Genomic DNA, 21,396 nt, shown 5'->3' with positions numbered 1-21,396 from the left:
TTGAAAATTTTTAATGCACTTTATGGTGCGCTTCTCCTGTTTGAAAGTTCAAACTCGCGGCAATTAAGACTCGAATACTAATTGCATTATCTCACGATTTTTTTTTCTCTCCAGATGAAGCCGCGGAACATCTCTGACGATCGTTAAATCCTCTCTTCTTAAATTCGCGATAATTTGAGGAGGAAATGAGCGATAGAATTCATTGAAGAAGTAGATAAATTCTGTGTGCATCTCCGTCCCATCGGGGTTTTCTCACTCTGGCCAGGGCCACCAAAGACTCCCCAGCGGTCCAGGCTCTCAGTACTCTCCCAGAAGCCGATCCGGTTTCACTAGAGGACTTGTCAATAGGAATTAGTGTTTTTTATTTTTTCGGATTTTCGAAAAGTTTCCTTTATGAAGAGGTAGTTCGCCCGCCGGAGGGGAAACAATTTGCGATGGGGTGGTGGCGATTTGCGCCTCTGCTCCTCCTTTTGGTGGGTAAAATTGGTGCGGAAATTCTTACTCCACCGTATTTCAATTTAGCCGAGGGCAAGGAAATTATCGCTTCGGCTACCTGCGGTGTTGATACACCGGGGCCCGAACTTTATTGTAAACTGGTCGGCGCTAATTCCGATCAGCATGAGGATATTAATCTCATTCAAGGGCAGGTGCGTATTTTTATCATTTATTATTTATTTATTTATCTGTGATAATACGATGGTGGAGACTGACTGAGAGAGATGAAGAGGCTGTGCATTTAAATAAATAGTGGTCACGTACGCGGAGAGAAATATTCAAGAAAAATTGCGTATAATTTGCGTATAATTTGCGTAATTCTGGAGCGAAATCTGGTTGTCGGGAACTTTACGAAACTGTCACGGAATTTTTCCGAAAAAATCCGTAATTTTTTGATGAATCGATCGTCAAAAGATACGATCGTGTCGCATAAAATTTCCCAGTGGGTTCCGTAATCGGTGAAATATACCGTAATTTTTATGGAATATTTATCGCGGTGTAATATCAAGGAGAGTTAATTAAATTGAATATTTATTGGTGACTTTTTAATACTCCCCGGGCTTTATTCGAATGTAAATGCACACAGGGAAATTTAGTATGAAAATTCTAGTACGAGTAATGGAAAATATTACAATCTCTCAGGTGTGAAAAAATGGAATATTATTAAGGTAACATTTCCGCGCATTTTTAGCGAATTTCGTCAGAAGTTCGGGAAATATTTACGTTTAGATAAATAACATTTCCTGGGTCAGTATTAGAATTTTTCTCTGACCACAATTTTCTTTAGAAATTGTTCCCCGTGTGGAAACTAATTTTCTTATGAAGAAAAACATCAAACGAAGAAAAAAAATTTTCAGGTACCTGATACATTTCATAATTGTAGAAAATACGATTATAAAAAATTGTAAAACCGCAAACATATCGAGAGTTTGTAAACAATAAAGTGCGAATTATTATGAAGCCGCCTCACGCAAGATCTCGTTCAGAGAATTAGGATATGCGGGAGGATTACCCGTGTGCCGGAGGATCAAAGGACCTGCCACTAGGTTCTCCTCGTTTTGTACAAAAAAAAGGTAGCCTCGCAAAACCTGTCCTAAGCCCGAAGTTAAAGGGGCACTCCACGTCCTCGGGACATTCCATTATGAATGTTAACAATTTCAGTTGACTGTTGTTTACTCGAAGCGCAACTTCACAGTTTGAATTGGATATTTTTTTGGGCAGGAAAAAATGTCTCCCCGGAAAAGATTGAAACGTCTCCAGCATTAGGGTTCATTATCGATGCAATGGCAAACGAAAATGTTGAAAAGTAGGAAAAATAAATAAAATATATTAACAATATTAGTCTCCATCATTTTCCCGGACCTCTCGAGATCTGGAAATTCATCGGGAATTCAACTCAAGAATGAAAATCGAGAGCCGAAAATTTCTGGCCCTCGTAATCGTCCAAAAATTTGGAAATATCTCGGAGTGAAACGTGTAAAAGTTAGTAGATAAGGGTGACCTCTTAACAGTCATTTTCCTCGAGTTTATCATGACGATGTACAAAACCACTAGATTTAGAGGCCCTTGGGCCACCCCATACCGATGTTAATCTAAAAATAAGTCGTTTGCTTGGGGAATTGGGAATGTTTTAATGGTTTATCTACCGACAGGTCTGCGACTTCTGCGATCCCTCCGTTCCTGAGAAGAATCATCCACCGGAGCATGCTGTCGATGGAATGGAGACGTGGTGGCAGTCACCACCACTTTCACGAGGGATGAAATATAATGAAGTCAATTTGACCATTAATCTGGGACAGGTATTAATGAAATTCATGTTTCACCCCCGATTTTGGTGCGTCTGGAATCAATTTTTATTTAAAAAGTCTCCCTTTCCCAAGTTTTAATTTTTAATATTTTTTTCTCTAATTAAAATATCTATTTCATTGTTCATGATTCCTTGATTTTATCAATTTAATTCAATTGGAATTTATATTCAATTTCAATGTTCAATATTTAGTGCACGTGAAGAAACAATTCTTTTCGTAAATGGCGTCGTAAAAAATTAATATTAAAAAATATGAAATTCTATCAACTTTTCCTCTACTATTTTTTTTCAAAAATAAATAGAAAATTCAATAGACATTCAATAGCGACGATCCCTGAATTCCTTAGGATTTTATTAAATTGCCTCGTAATGATTTTCATACGCGTTTTTCATAATTAAATTTTTTTTCGAAATATTCTCTTGGAAATTGAAAAAAACTGTTGCCGGACTTTCTCCGAATAAACGAAATGATGACGGCTTATCACGAAGGGAAGACTGATAAGCTTTCGGAGTATCGAGACACATGGTTTATCGTAAACAACTTCCTGTACTGTTCAGCTCGGAGGGAAATGAGTTTATCGGCCAGATATGTCTCCCTCGGCTCGAAATAATTCTCCTCGGGAGTGAAATTTATGACTCTCGGTGCATTAAAAAATTTCGAATGAAAGCGGAGGGGAAGAAAATCGGAGCGAACGATGAATAGAGACTAGGGCACCCACAATAGGCGATATTTCTGAGAAACCGCTGGGTAATCTGTGTGGTGGGTCGAAAGACCTCTGCACCGAGTGCACTAAACCCGCACATGTGTTTTGGCCTCTCAAAAGGGACCAAAAGAACCAACAGAGAGATGAGGAAAGCGAGATGGATATTTTTCATAGGGTTCCAGCCACATCTGGACCTTCTACGCCCCTCCCTCAAGTTTTTTACAGACTAATGACCTTTACGATGTCTTGAAAACTTCAAGGGATTAACTTCGTCGATAATAATTTGGTTGTTCGCATGCTGGAACAGTAAAAAAAATAATTAATTGCAGTTTTTAGTTAACATTATACATTTTTGAACATTTTGTTAAATTTTTTTTACTCAAAATTTAAAAATCGCTACAATAATTTTTAAATCGGTAAAAATAGTTTAAAAAAGGAGGAATATGTGAATTATTTTAAATAAAAAAAATTATTAAAAAATCAATTTTTGATGGAATGAACTAACATTTTTTTTTTATTCTAAATATGCCTTTTTGTTCGTTTATAATTGAAAAGTTGTTTAAAAAAATGAGGATTAAAAATCTAAGAATTCATAGTTACATTAATTTTGAAATCAATTTCATTGAAAATAATAACAGTTTTCGATAAATGAATAAAGGTTCTAATTCATGGATAACAATGACTTCGCATAGTTGTCTAATTACTCCTCACATAATTAGATCATTGGAGAACTAATGTGTGCCCCGCGTGCCCTTTTTGGAGTTCCCGGCTCGGATACATTCACCAATGAGGAGAAAGTCTTACGCATGAAGTTAGCTGATGGCTTATGTGGCTAACTTCATTGTCGTCCTTGTGCTTTTTTGAACAGGATACCGATATGAATGACCTTGAAAGCCACAATGTTCTTAAAAAATCATTGAAACACTTGAGTATAAACAATAACGAGAGATAAATAAAAAAAAATTTTAAATGAAGTTGAAAAATATCGAGAAAACACAATTTGTTCGACTGGAAAATTTACGTTTTTTCATTTATATAATTATCATATATTTGTTCGTCAATTTATTCCTGATTATTGTGTTAGGAATTCCATGTTGCGTATGTCTACATTCGAATGGGAAATTCTCCACGTCCAGGGCTCTGGGTATTGGAGAAGTCAAAGGACTACGGAAAAACATGGCAGCCATGGCAGTATTTCTCCGATTCTGAGGCGGACTGTATCACTTATTTCGGCATTGACAGTCACACCCCCATAACTCGAGACGATTCCGTCATCTGCACAACAGAGTACTCGAAGATCGTTCCCCTAGAGGGTGGAGAAATCCCCATTTCTATCTTAAATAACAGACCCTCAGCTTCCCATTACTTCAACTCGACTCTTCTGCAAGAATGGACACGATCAACAAATGTGAGATTTCGGTTTTTGAGGACGAAAAATCTCTTGGGACATTTGATGTCAGTGGCGAGACAAGATCCCACTGTGACGAGAAGGGTATGTATTAATTTGACAATAAATTAGGTTATTGTCCTTCCAGAGGATTCATGTGACCTCACCTGACTCAGAAAATACTCGTATGACATGAAGACAATGAAAAGTGCATTGAACCCAACAAAGTGAAGTTAGAACTGCACTTTTCAGTGGAAGGAAAATAATAATAATCAATTTTCATATTAAAATTATTTATAGAATTTTGAAAAAGTAAACAATCGCCAATTTTCTCGAAATTTTAGGGGAAAAATTACAATAAAAATAGATTTTCGAGTTAGGGATTAAATAAAGAAATGAATAATTCATAGTTTTTGTTTATTATTGTATTTGAACTTGGCATTTTCGCTAAAAATGAAAATGAAAATCGTATTTTTTAAGATTAAATGTCAAAGATTCGAGAGATCACACAAGTGCAGTAAAAAAATTTTCGTTCAGCTACTCCTGGAATACTCCATCCGTTCGACTCTTATCGACTTTGCTTTTCTGTGGGTCTCTGTGGTTTCGCGATAAACTTCTGACCCCAAGAAATCACCGTAGAGCCTCGATAATGAGGCCCTTGATAGCCTCTAAGTATATCTCCCATTCGGAGCAAATACCACCGCACGTCGAATGACCCAATTATAATTACACCGTTTTTTCCCCAGTATTTCTACTCCATCAAAGACATCAGCATTGGTGGAAGATGTATGTGCAACGGGCACGCAGACACTTGCGACATTCGCGATCCGAATCAGCCGAACAAATTGGAGTGTATATGCCAGCACAACACATACGGGCCACAATGTGCCTCATGTCTTCCTGGATTTCAGCAGAAGAAGTGGCGACAGTCCACTGCATCTCACAAATTCGTGTGCGAACGTAAGTTCATGAAGAAATAAAATCTTGTTTTATTTCATTTACGTTTGTAGAAATTGACCTGATGAATTTTCAGAGAAATTTTAATTTTATATTTTTTCTAGTGGAACGTCTTATCTAGGCGATACTTCAACTACGTGATTTCCTTGAATGATGAATTTTAATTACGAAATATACTGAGGACAAAAATTATTTTCCTCACGCTGTGCGTAAAAGTGATTTTTCCGCACGCTCATTGTAATTAAAATTACATCTCTCAAACGCTGCGATGAAATCTATTGTTCACTCTTTACTGGAAAAGTACTTTTACCTATCTCAGCTCACCTGGGCACGACTGGTGTTCCTAAAAACTAACTTTATGCCCCTAGGAACTAAAAACTGCGATCCTGATTTCACTTTATTCCCAGTTGTCAGGCCCCGAGGCATTAAATATCGTATGCAACACGGCAGTAAAATAGTTTATGATCCATGTGATTATAACATCACTTTGTTCAGAAACCCTGGTGTATCTATAGGCGGTGTTTGTGTTGAATTTGAGAGTGAATTTCTGTGGTATCCGGTAGCTTAGTCAGCCAGATTGCCGGACACGATACTCATAGACCCGAGTTCGATCTCGGCTGGATTAAATCGGAAATTTTTTCCCTCTAATTAGGTTTTGCTTTTAATTCTTTTAAATACCTAGAGGCATAATATACTACCTCCACACGGCTTGACCAAAATAGAACGACTTATTTTGTCAACGTCAAATGGGCCTTAATTTCCCAATGTTTCATTTCAGCTTGCAACTGCTTTGGACACTCCACCGATTGTGTTTACAACTCCACGATTGACGAGCAACGTCTGTCTCTGGACATTCATGGATTCTATGAAGGCGGTGGCGAGTGTAAAAATTGCCAGGACAACACAGAAGGCATAAATTGCAACAAATGTAAACCGAAATTCTACAGGCCACGTGGACATCCCCTGAATGCGACTGATGTCTGTCAACGTAAGCACAATATTATCATTTCTGAGCAAAACATCAATTAAGACGGAATTTAATGAGTTTTCATTTGATTAATACAAATAATCGATGTGTATGTACATAATATCCGATCTACCCTTCAACTAGTTCATTTACTAATTTCAGCCTGCGACTGCGACTACTTCTACTCAACCGGAAACTGCGCAGAGTCTTCAGGCAAATGTGAATGCCGAGAAGAATTCACTGCCCCCGACTGTGACTCCTGCGCCTACGGCTACTACGGTTACCCAGACTGTCGTCCCTGTGATTGTCACCTAGGTGGCACCGATGGTTATCACTGTGAAGCCATCGCCGGCTACTGCCCCTGTAAACCGAACTACGCAGGTCACTACTGCAATCTCTGCGCCGAGGGTTTCTACAATTTCCCTGATTGTCTGCCCTGCGAGTGCAACCCAGTGGGCTCCTCCAACGACGTTTGCAACGTTTTAACCGGCAACTGCAGCTGCAAGAACAACTTCCAGGGAAGAACCTGTGACATTTGCGATCACGGCTACTTTAACTATCCCCAGTGCAATTTCTGCAACTGCGATACACGCGGTACAGAGGAGGGAATTTGCAATAAGGACGATGGTAAATGTCTCTGCAGAGAGGGTTACGGAGGAGCACGATGCGATCAATGTATAACCGGTTACTATGGCTACCCGAACTGCCGTCCCTGCAACTGCAGCACCGTTGGCTCCTCGTCAACGAGCTGCGATGCCTCCGGCAAGTGCTCATGCCTTGGCAACTTCGCCGGGAGGACCTGCAATCAGTGCAGTCCTGGCTACTTCAACTATCCGGACTGCGTCAGCTGCAACTGCGACTCCCACGGATCTATCGGCATCTCCTGCGATAATGATGGCAAGTGCCAATGCCAGGAGAACTTCGATGGTGATCAGTGTAATGTGTGCAAGGAAGGATTCTACAATTTCCCAAGGTGCGAGGGCTGTAATTGCGATCCAGCTGGTGTTGTCAAGTCCTTCATGGGATGCGGATCACTGCCAGCTGGTGAACTCTGTCAGTGCAAGTCGCAGGTCCAAGGGAGAATCTGTAATCAGTGCAAACCAATGTTCTGGAATCTTCAGCAAGGCAATCCTGATGGCTGTGAGAACTGCGATTGCAATCCACCTGGTGTCATTGGAGGTATCGGCGAATGTGATCCAAGAACGGGTCAATGCATCTGCAAACCTGGAGTTACGAATCGCGCCTGCTCGCAGTGTGTCGATGGTACATACAATCTACAAGGATCCAATTTATTTGGTTGCTCGGCGTGTAACTGTGATATTGGGGGGTCTATAAGCTCTATTTGCGACAAGCAGTCTGGCCAGTGTGCATGCCAGCCTCGAGTCACTGGCCTGACCTGCAAGGAACCCCTGAAGGCCCACTACTTCCCGACACTCCATCAATTCCAGTATGAAGTCGAGGATGGTCGAACACCGAGTAACAGTGCTGTTCGGTATGGATATGCTGAGGACAGCTTCCCGGGTTACAGCTGGAAGGGCTACGCTGTCTTCTCCGATCTCCAGGACGAGATTATCCAGCGGGTTCAAATCCAGAAGTCCTCCCTCTATAGGATGGTCCTTCGATTCGTCAATAAGAATAGTGAGGCTGTTCTTGGAGAGATAACAATCACACCGGACAGTCCCTCGGAGGTTGAGCAGAAATTCAAGGTGCAGTTCAAACCCGCTGATTATCCTGAGTTTGTCACGGTCGCTGGAATTCACGGCAATCATCCAGCAGCAATGGTAATGAATCCTGGTTATTGGTCGGTCAGTATCAAGACCGGAAAGAATTTGTTCCTGGATTACTTCGTTTTATTACCGGCTGAGTATTACGAGGCAACTCTCCTGACTCAGGATGTCGATGTTCCGTGTGAAATTGGTCAGATGGGATTGTGCAGACATTATGGATATCCTTCTGTTGCCCTGTTTGATTCAGTCCGTGGAGCTGGAGGTTTTGTCAATGATAATGGAGTTCGATTATCGCTTAACGAATACTTCAGCGATCAGGACGTCCTGCAGGAGATGGAACAGGATGAAATACCGATGATCAATGACAATCAGAGGGCTGTTCACTTCGAACTTCGTGTGACAAAGCCTGGGGCACATGTACTACTGATAACATATGTCACTTACAGAAACGAAGAAGCAACATCCATTCTCAATATCGAAGCTAATACTGTAGGGAAGGGCAAAGCTACTCTTGCTCCGTGTACGTACACCAGTGTTTGTCGTCAGGTGGTGACTGATCGTCTCGGTAAAGTCGCAGCTTACAGCTTCCCTACTAACTACGTCAGTATCGTATTGACTGGTGAGCCAGGTTCCAATGTAGCTATTGATTCAGTGGTGGCTATTCCCTACGAGCAATGGTCCCTGGATTACGTGAAACCTAAATCAATTTGCGTACGCAAGAACGGAAAATGCGTTCAGGGAATGTTCCCGGGTGCTGCTGATGCCAAGAAAGTCGAATTCGAGAACACTAATGAGCCATTGGATGTTGAACCACGTCCAACAGGGATCTACGATAGCGCCACTAAGTTGGTATACCTAGCGGATGACGAGGCAATTGTTAATATTGAAACAAAAGTTCCTCGTCCAGGAGATTATGTCTTTGTGATTCAGTACTATCAGCCTGATCATCCCGAGTTCGAAGTGGATGTCCTCATCCAGAATGGAAAGTTCTATGAGGCAAAAGCTCCAGTACCTCACTGTCCAAGTAACAGTGGCTGCAGGAGTATTATTCGTCAGGAGGATGGCAATTCAAAGTTCAATCTGATTGAGAATGTTGTCTTGACCTTTCAGAAGCCGAAGAACAATATCTGGCTGGACTATATCCTGATTATCCCTGCGGAGCAGTACGACGAAAAGGTTCTTAAGAAGATTCAATTTGATCAGACAAAGGAATTCTTGAAACGCTGTGGAAACAATCACTTCTACATCAATACGACTGAGGAGGGCTTCTGCAAGGATTCAATCTTCTCGTTGACAGCTGACTATAATAGTGGTGCATTGAACTGTGCATGCTCCCTTGAAGGAACAACGAGCTTCGAGTGTGAAAAATTCGGTGGTCAGTGTCCGTGTAAACCGAACATCATTGGTCGACGGTGTGACATCTGTAAGACAGGTTTCTTCGGATACCCTAACTGTAGACCCTGCAATTGTCCTAGCACAGCTCTTTGTGAGCCAGAGACCGGTGAATGTATCTGTCCGTCTAGAGTCACAGGTGAACGCTGCGATCGTTGTAAAGAGGGCACCTACGGATTTCATCCAATTATCGGATGTGAGGAGTGCAATTGTTCACCTCACGGGGTCCTCGATGGTGATCTTCAATGTGATCTTTTGAACGGCACCTGTCGATGCAAGGAGAATGTCGTTGGACGTCAGTGCGATAAATGCCGACCCGGTTATTCACAATTTCCGTACTGCGAGAAATGCGATTGCGATATTCGAGGAACGACTGCGGACGTTTGCGATCAGACGACAGCGGAGTGTCACTGCAAGGCAAATGTCCAGGGGTCTGCATGTGATATTTGTCAAGAAGGAACATTCAATCTACAACCAAACAATGAAGAAGGATGCTCCAAGTGCTTCTGCTTTGGAAAGACAACTCGTTGTGTCTCAGCAAATCTCTACAGAAGTCACATCTTCGATATGATTGACTGGGATATTGCACTGGTTAATGACAAAACTGGTGATGTTACAATATTGAATGCAAGCCCTCACGAATACAATGACACCATGATCATCATCAATCTGACTCAGAATGAGACTTTCAACAACGTCATCTACTTCTCAGCCCCTGCAGCAAGCTATCTTGGAAAGAAATTGACGTCTTACGGAGGATTACTCAACTATACCGTTCACTACAGCACCGGACCGTTCGGTAAAGCTGTTGCTGGTCCCGATGTCGTTCTCGTTGGTGCCGAATCAGTCGTGTTCTACTACGGTGATGAACAGCCTCCATCATTCACGAATTTCCAGGCATCGGTGGAGCTAATCGAGACCAATTTCTTCACGACGAAGAATCAACAGGTCTCCCGCGAACAATTTTTAATTATCCTGGACAATCTCAAGGGAATATACATCAGGGGAACTTACTGGGAGGCGAGCATCAAAGCTTCTTTGTCGGATGTGACGCTGGACACAACCACCGATAGCTACGGTAAATACAGCATTCTGGCAAACAGTGTGGAACAATGCCAGTGCCCACCCAACTACCAAGGTCTCTCCTGCGAGGAATGTGCACCAGGATATTATCGCGTTGAGTCTGGTCCCTATGGTGGCTCATGCGTCAAGTGCCAGTGCAACGGCCATGCTGAGACCTGCGATGTTAAGACTGGAGTCTGTCATGAATGTCAGAACGGTACCACAGGTGATCACTGTGAGCTCTGTGAAGAAGGCTACTACGGAAATGCCACGATGGGAACACCCTCGGACTGTCTGATCTGCGCTTGTCCACTGCCAATTCCCTCGAATAATTTCGCAACTAGTTGCGAAGTGAACGAAGCTGGAACTAAGATCAGCTGTAGCTGCTTCCCAGGGTACTATGGAGCTCGCTGTGAATCATGTGCTGCTGGTTTTTATGGTGATCCAAACAACGAGGGTGACTTCTGCAAACCCTGCGAGTGCTCTGGGAATATTGACACCCAGGAGATTGGATCGTGTGATTCTATAACTGGTGAGTGTCTTCACTGTTTGAACAACACTTATGGCCAGGCTTGTAATCTATGTGCTCCTGGATTCTACGGAGACGCTGTTGAACGTAAGAACTGTCAGAGCTGCAGCTGCACCCAATGCGGAATGGATAAGTGTGATAGCTACACTGGACGCTGTCAATGCAAACAGAATGTTGTGGGAGAATCTTGCGACAGATGTGCTATCAATCATTATGGGTTTGATTCCTGCAAAGGATGTCAGGCTTGTGACTGTGGTCTTGCCTCGGAGGAGAGCCAGTGCGACGAGGCCACTGGACAATGCAAATGCAAACCAGGAGTTACCGGGAGACAGTGCGACCGGTGCATTGCTGGCTATTGGAATTATGGACCCGATGGATGTAGTTCTTGTGGATGCAACACTGGGTACTCCATTGGGGCATCTTGCGACACCGCCACTGGTCAATGCTCTTGTCTACCTGGAGTTATTGGAGAGAAATGCGATCACTGTCCGTTCAGGTGGGTTCTCAAGGAAGGGGATGGATGTTACGAGTGCGATTCTTGTATTCATGATCTTCTCGATGTCACGGATAATTTACAATCAATTTTGGCACCAGTTGCTCAGGAGTTCAATACCGTTGCGGAGAGCTACTACACCAATCAACGATTGAAATTCGTAAATGATACTGTTAATGAGCTGGATCCGAAAGTGCGTCTTCTAGATCCTGGTAGAATTAACTTGACTCCAGTGCAGCTGGAGATCACACATCTTGATCAAGACGTTTCAAACCAAAAACGAACGGTGGAGTATGCAGCCGAGACCAGCAAACAGTGGAAGGATGGTGCTGAGAAAACTCTGAATGACATGAATATCTTGGAGTCTGACGTCCGGAAGGAGATCCGTTTGGTGAATAAGATAATATCTGAAGTTCAAGCACTTGCTGCAAATATTGCGTCGGGTGATGGGGCGAAAATAGACACTGCCCTGAAGGAAGCTGCAGATATCTTGGCCAAAATTCAGGGGGTATCGTTTATTGATTTCCGGGACAAGGCCACTGATCAATCCATCAGCGCAAATGTTCTAGTATCCAAGATGGTCAAGTACAACGTACCAGTTAATGATTTGAGTTTGTCAACGTCAGCGCTAGGTGCTAAACTATTAACTTTTGGAAATAAACTCGATGACTTCATTCATAACGCTGATAAAGCTGATGAATTAGCGCGTTTAGCGAAAGAATTTATCGACGAAAGTAACAGATTCACCGAATTAGGAAACTTCGATATGATTAAAAATTCAACCGCTGAGACGGAAGACGATGTTGTCGCCGGGGACAAGCTGAACCGTAATGCGAGTGAAATTCTTACAAATGCAGTTGTGAATTTTGAATCTCTGGAGGATCTGACGAGCAAACAAGACGATTCTTTCGCGAGGCTCACTGATACCCTCGAACGCAACGATGATGCTCTTTACGACAGTTTGGACATAGTTCAAAAAGCCGGGGATCATTCGGAAAATCTTCAGAGGCTTTCGCTGGAGCTGGATGATGTTCTCACTGGAACCAGGAACACGAGTGCAGTGAGAGCAGTGTCTGCCTACAGGGACATCGAGACAGCAATTCAAGTGGCAAAAGAAGCCGCTAATGAAGCTCTCGAAGCGGCCAACAATGCGACTAATCTGTCAAATGGCATCGGCACAAGATCGAGGAATGCTTATGACAAGTCTCACGAGCTCAATCAGTCTGCGGAAGAAGCTTTATCCAAGACAGAGGGAAAACTGGAGGAGGACCTCGATCAAGCGAAACAAGACGCCAACGTATTGTCCCGAAACAATCGAAGAAACGAAGAGACTCTGGACAGAATCAATTCAACCCTGAGTAATCTCCAGGTGCCCACAGATTCATTGATCGAAGATGCTACACGAGAGGCTCAGGGTATTGAGGATCTAATTCAACGTGTGCAAGATCACATGAAGGACGCGGAACAAGTGCCAGAGGATCTCCTCAGATCTAAGAACTTATCAAAAAACACTTCAGATGCGACTCGCGATATCTCCCAAGCCAAGAAACACCTGGACACTGTCAGCAAAGTCGTCCCTGACATGTCCGATCTTCTGCACAGACTCGGGGAAAAGCAGAGAGCGATGGATAAAACTGGAAATGACTTGAAGGGAAAGATCGAAGCTCTTAAAATGAAGATAGCCAATGCCCGAGAATTGGCTGATCGATTCAAAACAGGACTTACCTTCTACAGGAATACGACGTTGGAGCTAAAGAATCCTGAGAGTCTACCGCTCTTGGCAACATCCACTAAACTTTCTGTCTACTTCAAGACAAATAAAACTAATGGATTCCTACTGTACCTCGGAAACGAAGCTCGTCCTACCACACCACGTCAGAAGACCCACGACTTCTTAGCTCTGATGATCGAGTCCGGATATCCTGTCCTCGTAATCGACTTCGGCTCAGGTCCCGTTAGAATAGTCAACAATAAATTTGTATCGGACAACGTATGGCGACAGATAATTATAGACAGAACCGGAAAGAATGTCAAGCTGATCGTCAGAGAAGACGTCGGAGGTATCAAGAAGTATGAAGAATTCGTCCAAGAGCAAGTACTCAATGGCACCTACTCGATCTTCGATCTAGATCAGCGGACCTCGAAACTCTTTGTCGGCGGTTACGACTCATCCTTCCAAATGCAAGATGCAGTAACAGCCTCTTCCTTTGAAGGTGAGATGGAGGATCTCGTCGTTGGTGACGTACCTGTCTCCTTCTGGAACTTCAAGAAGGGTGAGAACAATCGACAAGTTGCCATGGAGCGAGACAAACTCGTGGACTTCACCCCCGCGACAGGATATCGCTTCGATAGGAACGGCTACGCCATCATTGGAATGAAGAACTCAAATATCCGCTACGATTCGCAAAAATCTGGCATCAAAATGCAGTTCAAGACACTGAGTGAGGATGGATTGATGTTCCTCATGGGTAAAGGAAAGCACTTCTTTGCGTTGGAGATAAAGAATGGACAGATTCTTTATCAATTCAACCTTGGAGATGGCACGGTGTCACTGATGTCTCCCAATACCTACAACGATGGTCAGTGGCACGTCGTGGAGGCTAGGCGATTAGGTGGTGCTGGAGCGCTGGACGTTGATGGGGTCCATGCTGGCCAGAACGCCAGAGAAGGTGACGCAAAGATTCTGGCGTCCACAGACCACGTCTACGTGGGTGGCTATCCCCCTCACATACGCCATCAGCACAAATCCGTCTCCAATGTCGGCTTCGAAGGTTGTATCGATCAACTTTCAATTCTGGATACACCAGTGGATCTGACCAAGAATCTCCAAGCGTTCGGTGTGATGCCTGGCTGTCCCACCAGGTTCGCCAGCCTGGTATCCTTCGAGGAGGGTGCACCCGGATATGTTCGGTGGTCCAATCTCTCAGCGGACACCACCCTCCAGATTAATCTCAAATTTAAAACCCTTGCAGCAAACGCCATAATCTTCTACGCAACAAATCCAGAGCAGACGACGAACAGTGTTTTGAGGCTGACAGACGGTGTGCTGACGTTCAAAAGTCATGGAGAGGAGATCCGAAGTAGCCAAGCTGGCAACAAGTTCAATGACAACGAGTGGCATGTGGTGACAGCCACCCACGACCACGAGGCCCTACGACTCGATATCGACGACTCCGAGAATTACCAGTCGAGTCAGTACCCACCAGCTCTCAATATCAAATTTGGTTATTTATATATCGGGGGAATTCCCAATGCCGAGACGGTCTCGTTCATTGGTTGCATAGGGGATGCCACTGCCAACGGCGAAATTATAAATTTCGCTGACACAACGGAACGCCCCAACGCCCAACTCGACAAGTGTCTCGGTGGTGAAGGCTCATCAGCAACTGTCACAGAACGACAACCTGCTGTCTGGCCACCACCACTGATAACCGATGTCGACGCCATTACCATGGCCAATACCGAAGCAAATATCGTTCATGTGGATCTCGATCATACTGTTGAGTCAGAGAGGGAGGGCGAGGGACGGGTGACAATTCCTCCACCGACTGAGGAGGAGTTGGAGATACCCGCTAGACCTCCAGGGTCGGATCAGTGCAGGCTACCTTACGTTCCTGACTACGATACCGATAGTGAAAATGCCTTGAGATTCGGCACTGCCAAGTACAGCAGACTCGAGTACAGATCACTGAGTGGTACCTACAGAGATGCCTATGACTTCCAGATCGATGTCAAGACCATGGCTGACGAGGGCATTGTTTTCTATGCCTCGGAGCTCACGAGGGAGAGCTACATTGCCGTTTACGTGAAGAATGGCAGGGTTTATCATACCTTTAACTGCGGAAGTGGACCCGCTCTGCTGCAGAGTGATGTCAAGATCAATGACAATCAGTGGCATACGATTGTTTTTAAGAGGAGAGATAACATTGGGGAACTGATGGTTGATGATCAGACACTTGCTACTGGGTACTCCGAGGGGGCTGCCAAAACCCTGGATGTTAATCCACCATTCTACGTCGGAGGAGTGCTTCCCGAATTGGCGACTAGTGTTTATGAACAAATTGTAAGTTTTTTTATTTCATTTTTTCATAATTTTAATGGTGTGTCATCGCATTAGCCATTTTTGTAATTTTTGGTGTTTTATGATCTAGTATTTTTTTCATTAATTAATATTTTATAATTTTAAAAATATACAATCAAAGCTTCCAAGGTTTAGGAATTGTCATTGCATCCAAATTCTTAATTTGAGAATTTTTAAGTTCTTTAGTTATTTTTACAACAAATAATTGTGTTTGCTGATTAAAATGTTCTTGAAGATATGAAAACCAGGATATTTTGTTCATTCTACTGATTTGAGTAATTTAGGAAGGCCAGACGTGACATGTGATTGGTTCAATTTGTGTTATTAGGGTATTAACAAGACATTCAGTGGATGCCTGGGCAACTTCATGATGAACGGACAGTCACTCGGTGATCCTGAAGAGCAGGTTGGAGTCATTCCGTGCTCCAAACGCGTCGAACCTGGATTGTTCTTCTACCCTGGCAACGGCAGCAATTTATTCAAAGCGAGTACGTGATTAAAAAATATTTACAGAAATCATGAAATCAGTCAATTTGTTAATAATACTGCACGTATTTTCGATTATTGAATCAGTCATCAGTTGAAATAGTCAATGATATTTTGAGTGATTTGATCAATGATCAGGTGAATTTGGAAAATTGGTTGAGCATGAAATTTGTAATTTTATTAAATTCAATAGAAAATTTAGATTCTAAATAAGTTTAGACTTCTCTCAAAATTATTGAGCTAATGATTGATGCTGATGTCTGTCGGGAACTGAGTTAACAATTTTGAAAATGTTTCAGTGGATAAGTTCACTGTTGGAAGGACCATTGATATCCAGATGGACATCAAACCGAGAACTACAAGTGGTCATTTGTTGTCAATCCATGGCAAACGTGACTTTATTCTGCTGGAAATGGTAAATGGCACGATAAAATTCTTGGTGAGAACTGGAAAGGGAAGCATCGAAACATCATTTGATCCAACAACTCCACATTCTCTGTGTGATGGTCATTGGCACAATATCAGAGGTAATTATGATAATTATGAATGGGAAATTCACTAAAAACCCCCACCCTATGCACCGGATAATTTGATTAGAATTTTTTTAGTTAATTTATTGTTCACTCATTTATTGAATTAATTCCATTAAAATTCTTCATGGAAAATATTCTGTCGAGGAAGACGAAAGGAATTAGATTTTGAATAATAGGAAAAATTAAATACTGAAAAAAATTCTATCGAAAATGCATCTAATGCTAATTAATTATTTTTTTAAGTGTTTCTTTTTCCCAATCGATCCATTCATATGTCGCCCAATGCCTTCCAGCTATGAAGCAGAAGAATGCAGTGCTCCTCTCGGTCGACCACGCTGCAGCTCCACCAGGTATAGGGGCGAAGAACACAGCGGGAGTACTGTCAAAACACCCTATATTCATCGGAGGCCATCCACTTCTGGGCAAACGGCTGCGCGGTAGCACATCCCATTTGCAATACGTTGGATGCATCAGGAATATTATCATCAATAATCAGGAAATTCCACTCGTTCCCGAGCGAGCTTATGGTCACGTTATCACTGGTGTTTGTCCCACTATTTAAACTTGACTGACAAAAATGACTGTTACCAGTAATTTTTATTCTCAACTAGGGAAGAGTTGGGAAAAATTTAGTGACTTTTTTGTTCATTTAATAATTTCGGTTTTAAGCTTTGAAATGAAAAGAAAATCATTCGATTTCTCGGGGCAAATTTTAAATTGTTGATCATTGAAGGGATTTTTCCCCACTCTCACCTACCCTGCAGAAAAACCTCTATTACATACTGTCAGAATCTGCAAAATTTATCTCCTCACTTCCATAAAATCAACGACATCAGTCATTTTTTGTTACTTCTGTGGGTGAAAAAGTTATTAAATGTTGATTGTATGTAGAGGAGTTACTCTCTGTATAGTTTCCTCTACAAAAAAAACCCTGAGTCAGAATTTTTCATTTTTTTCTCATAAAATTTTCAAATTTTTTAATTGCGGTTAATTCATTTATCAATAAATTGTTTTAATTACGTTACATTTGATTTGTAAAATTTTAAGCTTTCAAATAAAGAATTCTGGCACTGGTAAATGGTAATATTATGCATAAATGGAACTTCAAAAATAGTTTCAATTGTTGCCATTCTCTTATGTCATCGCACATTGTGCACATCGTTTTGAAAATTTAAAAAAGATTATTTACAAAAGATCAGTTTTTAAAAAGTTTTTTTTAATTCTCTCCGACCATGCCATGAATACCTTAAGTTCTCAATAGTTGTGAAGAGCTAATTTTTGAAGATGAATTGGAATATTTTGGATGAATTATTTAACAACAACTGTATAAATTTTTTATGTAGAAGAAAAATCACAAATAAATCACAACATTACTCAACTTCAACTCATTGATTTGTTTTTTATTTTGTATTAAAAAAAGTAAATGACATTATAAAAACACAACATTCTGGGGTGATCCAAAAATGGAGGACATTAAATTTAAGGACAGGGCCTGAAATTAGACTGTAAGTATTGAAAACTTATAAACTAATATCGAGTTAAGCGCAAGTAATGACACAGCAAGTACAGCCGAATAATCATCAAAGAAAAAATTTAAATACCGGGGGATGTAACAGATTAGTTGCAGTGAGATTAACCATGATTATCTCTTCTCACCCCTGGTTTTAAAACTGGCGTGTACATTGTATTACTAGTCGCAAGTAATCATCATTGTGACAATAGAAAGTTGAGTGTATCACAGTCTTAGTTATTTAAAATAATTAAACGTGCGGATGTTCACGGTTTTCACGGTTTTTATACAAAAAGCCTCGGCATCTTTATGTCGGACTCTTGTCAATTCTTAGTTTATGCGATAGATTGATTTTTACGCATGATAAAATCTGTACGCAATTCTATTCGTCATTTATAGATATTTATAAAAAAATTAATAAATTTACCATTCAGTTTTTATAGAAAACGTTCGCAGGGAATACGTGGTATGGAAATTCCATGAATTCTGATTTTCCTGAATCATGAAATATTTTTTAAGATTTTTCCTTCTCGAATTTTGCAAATCGAGAGGAAAAACAACATTTTTAAATGAATTTTACGAATTTCAACTGAAAAATTACAGCATTCTAACGCTTCCTTATCAAATATTCTCTAAGAGCTTCTTTTAAAAAGGGGAAAGAAAGAAAAATCCCTAGGGAATTCAGATGGCTATTTATTGGTTTTTATTTGAAAATCAATGAATTTATCTTTCGATTTTATAGAATTGTTTATAAGGAACATGTGATGCAGAAATTCCATGAATTAAGATTGCTCCGTACAAATCGTTTTACTGAATTTTTCAGATTCAGATAAAGCAAAACATTTATCAATTAATTTTATAAATTTCAGTTGAAAAATTACAGCCTAGGGATATTTTTCATCAAATATTTTCTACGAATTTTCTTGAAAAGACTACAACGAAAAAATATTGGATATTTCCCCTAGCAAAAAACTATAAATTTTAAGCATTTTTTATGCACGAAGCCTTACTCAATGGCGACTGAATACATATGCTTGCAATTTTTATTTTTATCCCATTCGACTTATCACGTTTGGAAATTTTCATTGCAGAATTCACATCTTTTGATCCTCTCTATCACACATTGTCTATAAATTATCATAAGAAAACCGCAAAAAACTACTGAATATTTCTCCTAAAAAATTAACAAAAAAAAAACAAAACCATAAATTTTGGACAGAATTTTTCGAGCTTAAATTCATCCTTGCAATGCAATTTTCCCATCCATAATATTTAACTCACAGGTATCTTGAAGTAGTGACTACCACCATCGGATTTTCTCTTCTCAATTTTCACTCAATACCATGGGCAAAAATCATAACAAGCCCTGGTTCCACCATCATATCCTCAGGCATATGGGCGTTGTCACAGTAGAGAACCAGAACTGCTTGTTTACCAGGCACTCGTTTACAGACATAATTCTCGTATTGTCTTCGTGAATTTTGTCGTGTTTCAAGGGAATTCAACCCCGGTGGCCATTTTCTCTCGTGACAGTTCTCCATCAACTCGTCAATAACATGGGGAGGACAGTTGTACTCCGACAACGTTCTCTTAATCATCGTCTGGAGTAAAATAAAAATTAATTAATCGTTAAATTCGATTTATTAATATTTTTCAAAATGTTTTTCTCTCACCCCTCAAGGATTTCTCATCCCACCTAGTGCCGTACCTGTAACAATTCATCAGGTGTAGATATCATTCCGCCCCACCTGGTGACCCTGGCCCTGGGCAGGGTAGAGGACCACCTGACAACCTCATCTCTCTCCATCTGATCAGCAATGGCCCTCATAGCTGGATTACAGACCCTCATGGCACGCATAAAATCCTTCAGCAGATTAATCTCCCTCCTCTGCTCATTGATCTGAAATTGTTGCTCCCCAAGTTCCCTCTTCATATCACTCAGCTTCTGATGTTGCGACTGTATCAAGCTTCTCAACTCCTTGACACAGTTGTGGTCCTTCAGCTCGTCCTTGGGGATTATCAGGTTGCAGCCCTGCTCACAGGGTACCGGTCTCTTCGGATTGAACTCACATTCATCCAGGTGACTCACAAGACTGTCCAGCTTGATCACCGATTGACAACCGTACCTCATGTTATCACAGTTGATGCAAAGACGTGCCAGGAGATTACGAAGGATGCGAGGCACTGGTCGCAGTTGGGCTGATGTTATTGGAGTCCTGTCGAGGGGACATGTGGGCTGACGACTTATCCACTCGTTGATGCACAAACGGCAGAAGGCGTGCTCACATACCTGAGCCTGCAACACATCACTCATCTATTGCTATTCAGAAACTGCACTAGATGTACGATAAAAAATGGGGAAAACTGGCGAAGTCAATACAAAATGCGGTGATTGAATTGGAAATTGATACGGTGATTGATTAGAAACTGTTCACTAAAAATAGTAAACTAATAGAAACTTCAGGTGAAAAAAACACCAGAATTTTATAACAAATTCTTCAAGTTTTCTATTAAATGTTTTGGTACGTGCTGCGCCACTTCTCCCCAATAAACAAAAGAATAGCAATAATAATAAATTTACTGACAGGAAAACGAAAATGATTTTGAAAAAAAGTACCTGTACAGGATCTTCCAACACTCCAGAACAAATTGGACAGATGAGTTCCTCATCAACTTCTCCCTGGAACCTAATCACATCGAATCCCATATTATCAGGAACTGCTGATGCCAATTTTATTTACAACTGCAGAATCTTCACCGACGAGTTGTCACAAAAATTCATCATCTCTCAATCATCTCTGTTCATTGACTCAGAGCGTAATTAACCCCTTATCGATGATGAAAATTGCACTTGTGGATTAGAGCACATGCTCCCTGGAATCACAAAAGGTTCATCGTTCCAATTTCAACAGCGTCGACTACACCCCGAGGAGACAAGTCTGGAAATACCGGTAGGCAAATGGTAATGACGTTTTTTTTGGTATTCTCGGTAGACTCTGAACCCTCTGGATAGTCACAAAAACTCCACAACACATGTAAGGGCTTGAAATTTCGACGTGTCAAGGTGAGTCTTAGGAAGACAACAGAATTTTCTCGGCAACAAACAAAATAGATTATTGCACTTTCGGATTCGTTTTCGTCGTTGAGGGGTTGAAGGAACGGGTTTATCACTTTCTTGTTTTCTTGTGATTGACTCCAATGAACTTCAACGAATCTCAGACACTCAGACTGTCCATATGAGGAATGAGTGGAGTTGTGTGTGTAGA

At 41.4% G+C, this 21,396-nt stretch overlaps 2 protein-coding genes across 3 annotated transcripts; one reads left to right on the top strand and one right to left on the bottom strand.

Moving 5' to 3' along the window:
• Positions 1-293: 293 nt before the first annotated feature.
• Positions 294-18,004, top strand: LOC135163801 (laminin subunit alpha). Its single transcript, XM_064123609.1, has 9 exons — positions 294-647; positions 2,148-2,294; positions 4,091-4,498; positions 5,140-5,353; positions 6,129-6,338; positions 6,480-15,583; positions 15,930-16,089; positions 16,387-16,614; positions 16,914-18,004. The coding sequence occupies exons 1-9, from the start codon at positions 435-437 to the stop codon at positions 17,180-17,182; spliced, it is 10,953 nt and encodes a 3,650-aa protein (XP_063979679.1). The 5' UTR covers positions 294-434; the 3' UTR covers positions 17,183-18,004.
• On the bottom strand, positions 17,995-21,395 carry Elgi (early girl). Of its 2 annotated transcripts, none has more exons than XM_064123612.1 (3): positions 20,748-21,395; positions 19,839-20,444; positions 17,995-19,731 (listed from the first exon to the last, which is right to left on the bottom strand). In XM_064123612.1, exons 1-3 carry the CDS (start codon positions 20,835-20,837, stop codon positions 19,462-19,464), a joined length of 966 nt encoding a protein of 321 aa, XP_063979682.1. In that variant the 5' UTR covers positions 20,838-21,395; the 3' UTR covers positions 17,995-19,461. The 2 variants fall into 2 exon arrangements, with proteins under 2 accessions (XP_063979682.1, XP_063979684.1); XM_064123614.1 differs by having other exon boundaries at positions 19,839-20,426; positions 20,748-21,394.
• Between the last annotated feature and the right edge of the window lies 1 nt (position 21,396).

Source organism: Diachasmimorpha longicaudata, chromosome 6 (assembly GCF_034640455.1).
Source record: "Diachasmimorpha longicaudata isolate KC_UGA_2023 chromosome 6, iyDiaLong2, whole genome shotgun sequence".
In the NCBI taxonomy this organism is placed as follows: Eukaryota; Metazoa; Arthropoda; class Insecta; order Hymenoptera; family Braconidae; genus Diachasmimorpha; species Diachasmimorpha longicaudata.
This window is presented reverse-complemented; position numbering and strand designations above follow the sequence as displayed.

What these genes read in the sequence shown, in the direction of transcription:
- LOC135163801 (XM_064123609.1), top strand. Translation starts at nt 435, where the DNA reads ATGGGGTGGTGGCGATTTGCGCCTCTGCTCCTCCTTTTGGTGGGTAAA. An exon ending in ATCCCACTGTGACGAGAAGG is followed by an intron (nt 4,499 to 5,139) that starts GTATGTATTAAT and finishes TTTTTTCCCCAG; the next exon opens with TATTTCTACTCCATCAAAGA. An exon ending in CAGCAATTTATTCAAAGCGA is followed by an intron (nt 16,090 to 16,386) that starts GTACGTGATTAA and finishes AAAATGTTTCAG; the next exon opens with TGGATAAGTTCACTGTTGGA.
- Elgi (XM_064123612.1), bottom strand. Translation starts at nt 20,837, where the DNA reads ATGGGATTCGATGTGATTAGGTTCCAGGGAGAAGTTGATGAGGAACTC. An exon ending in TGTTGGAAGATCCTGTACAG is followed by an intron (nt 20,445 to 20,747) that starts GTACTTTTTTTC and finishes GAATAGCAATAG; the next exon opens with ATGAGTGATGTGTTGCAGGC. An exon ending in CACCTGATGAATTGTTACAG is followed by an intron (nt 19,732 to 19,838) that starts GTACGGCACTAG and finishes ATTTTACTCCAG; the next exon opens with ACGATGATTAAGAGAACGTT.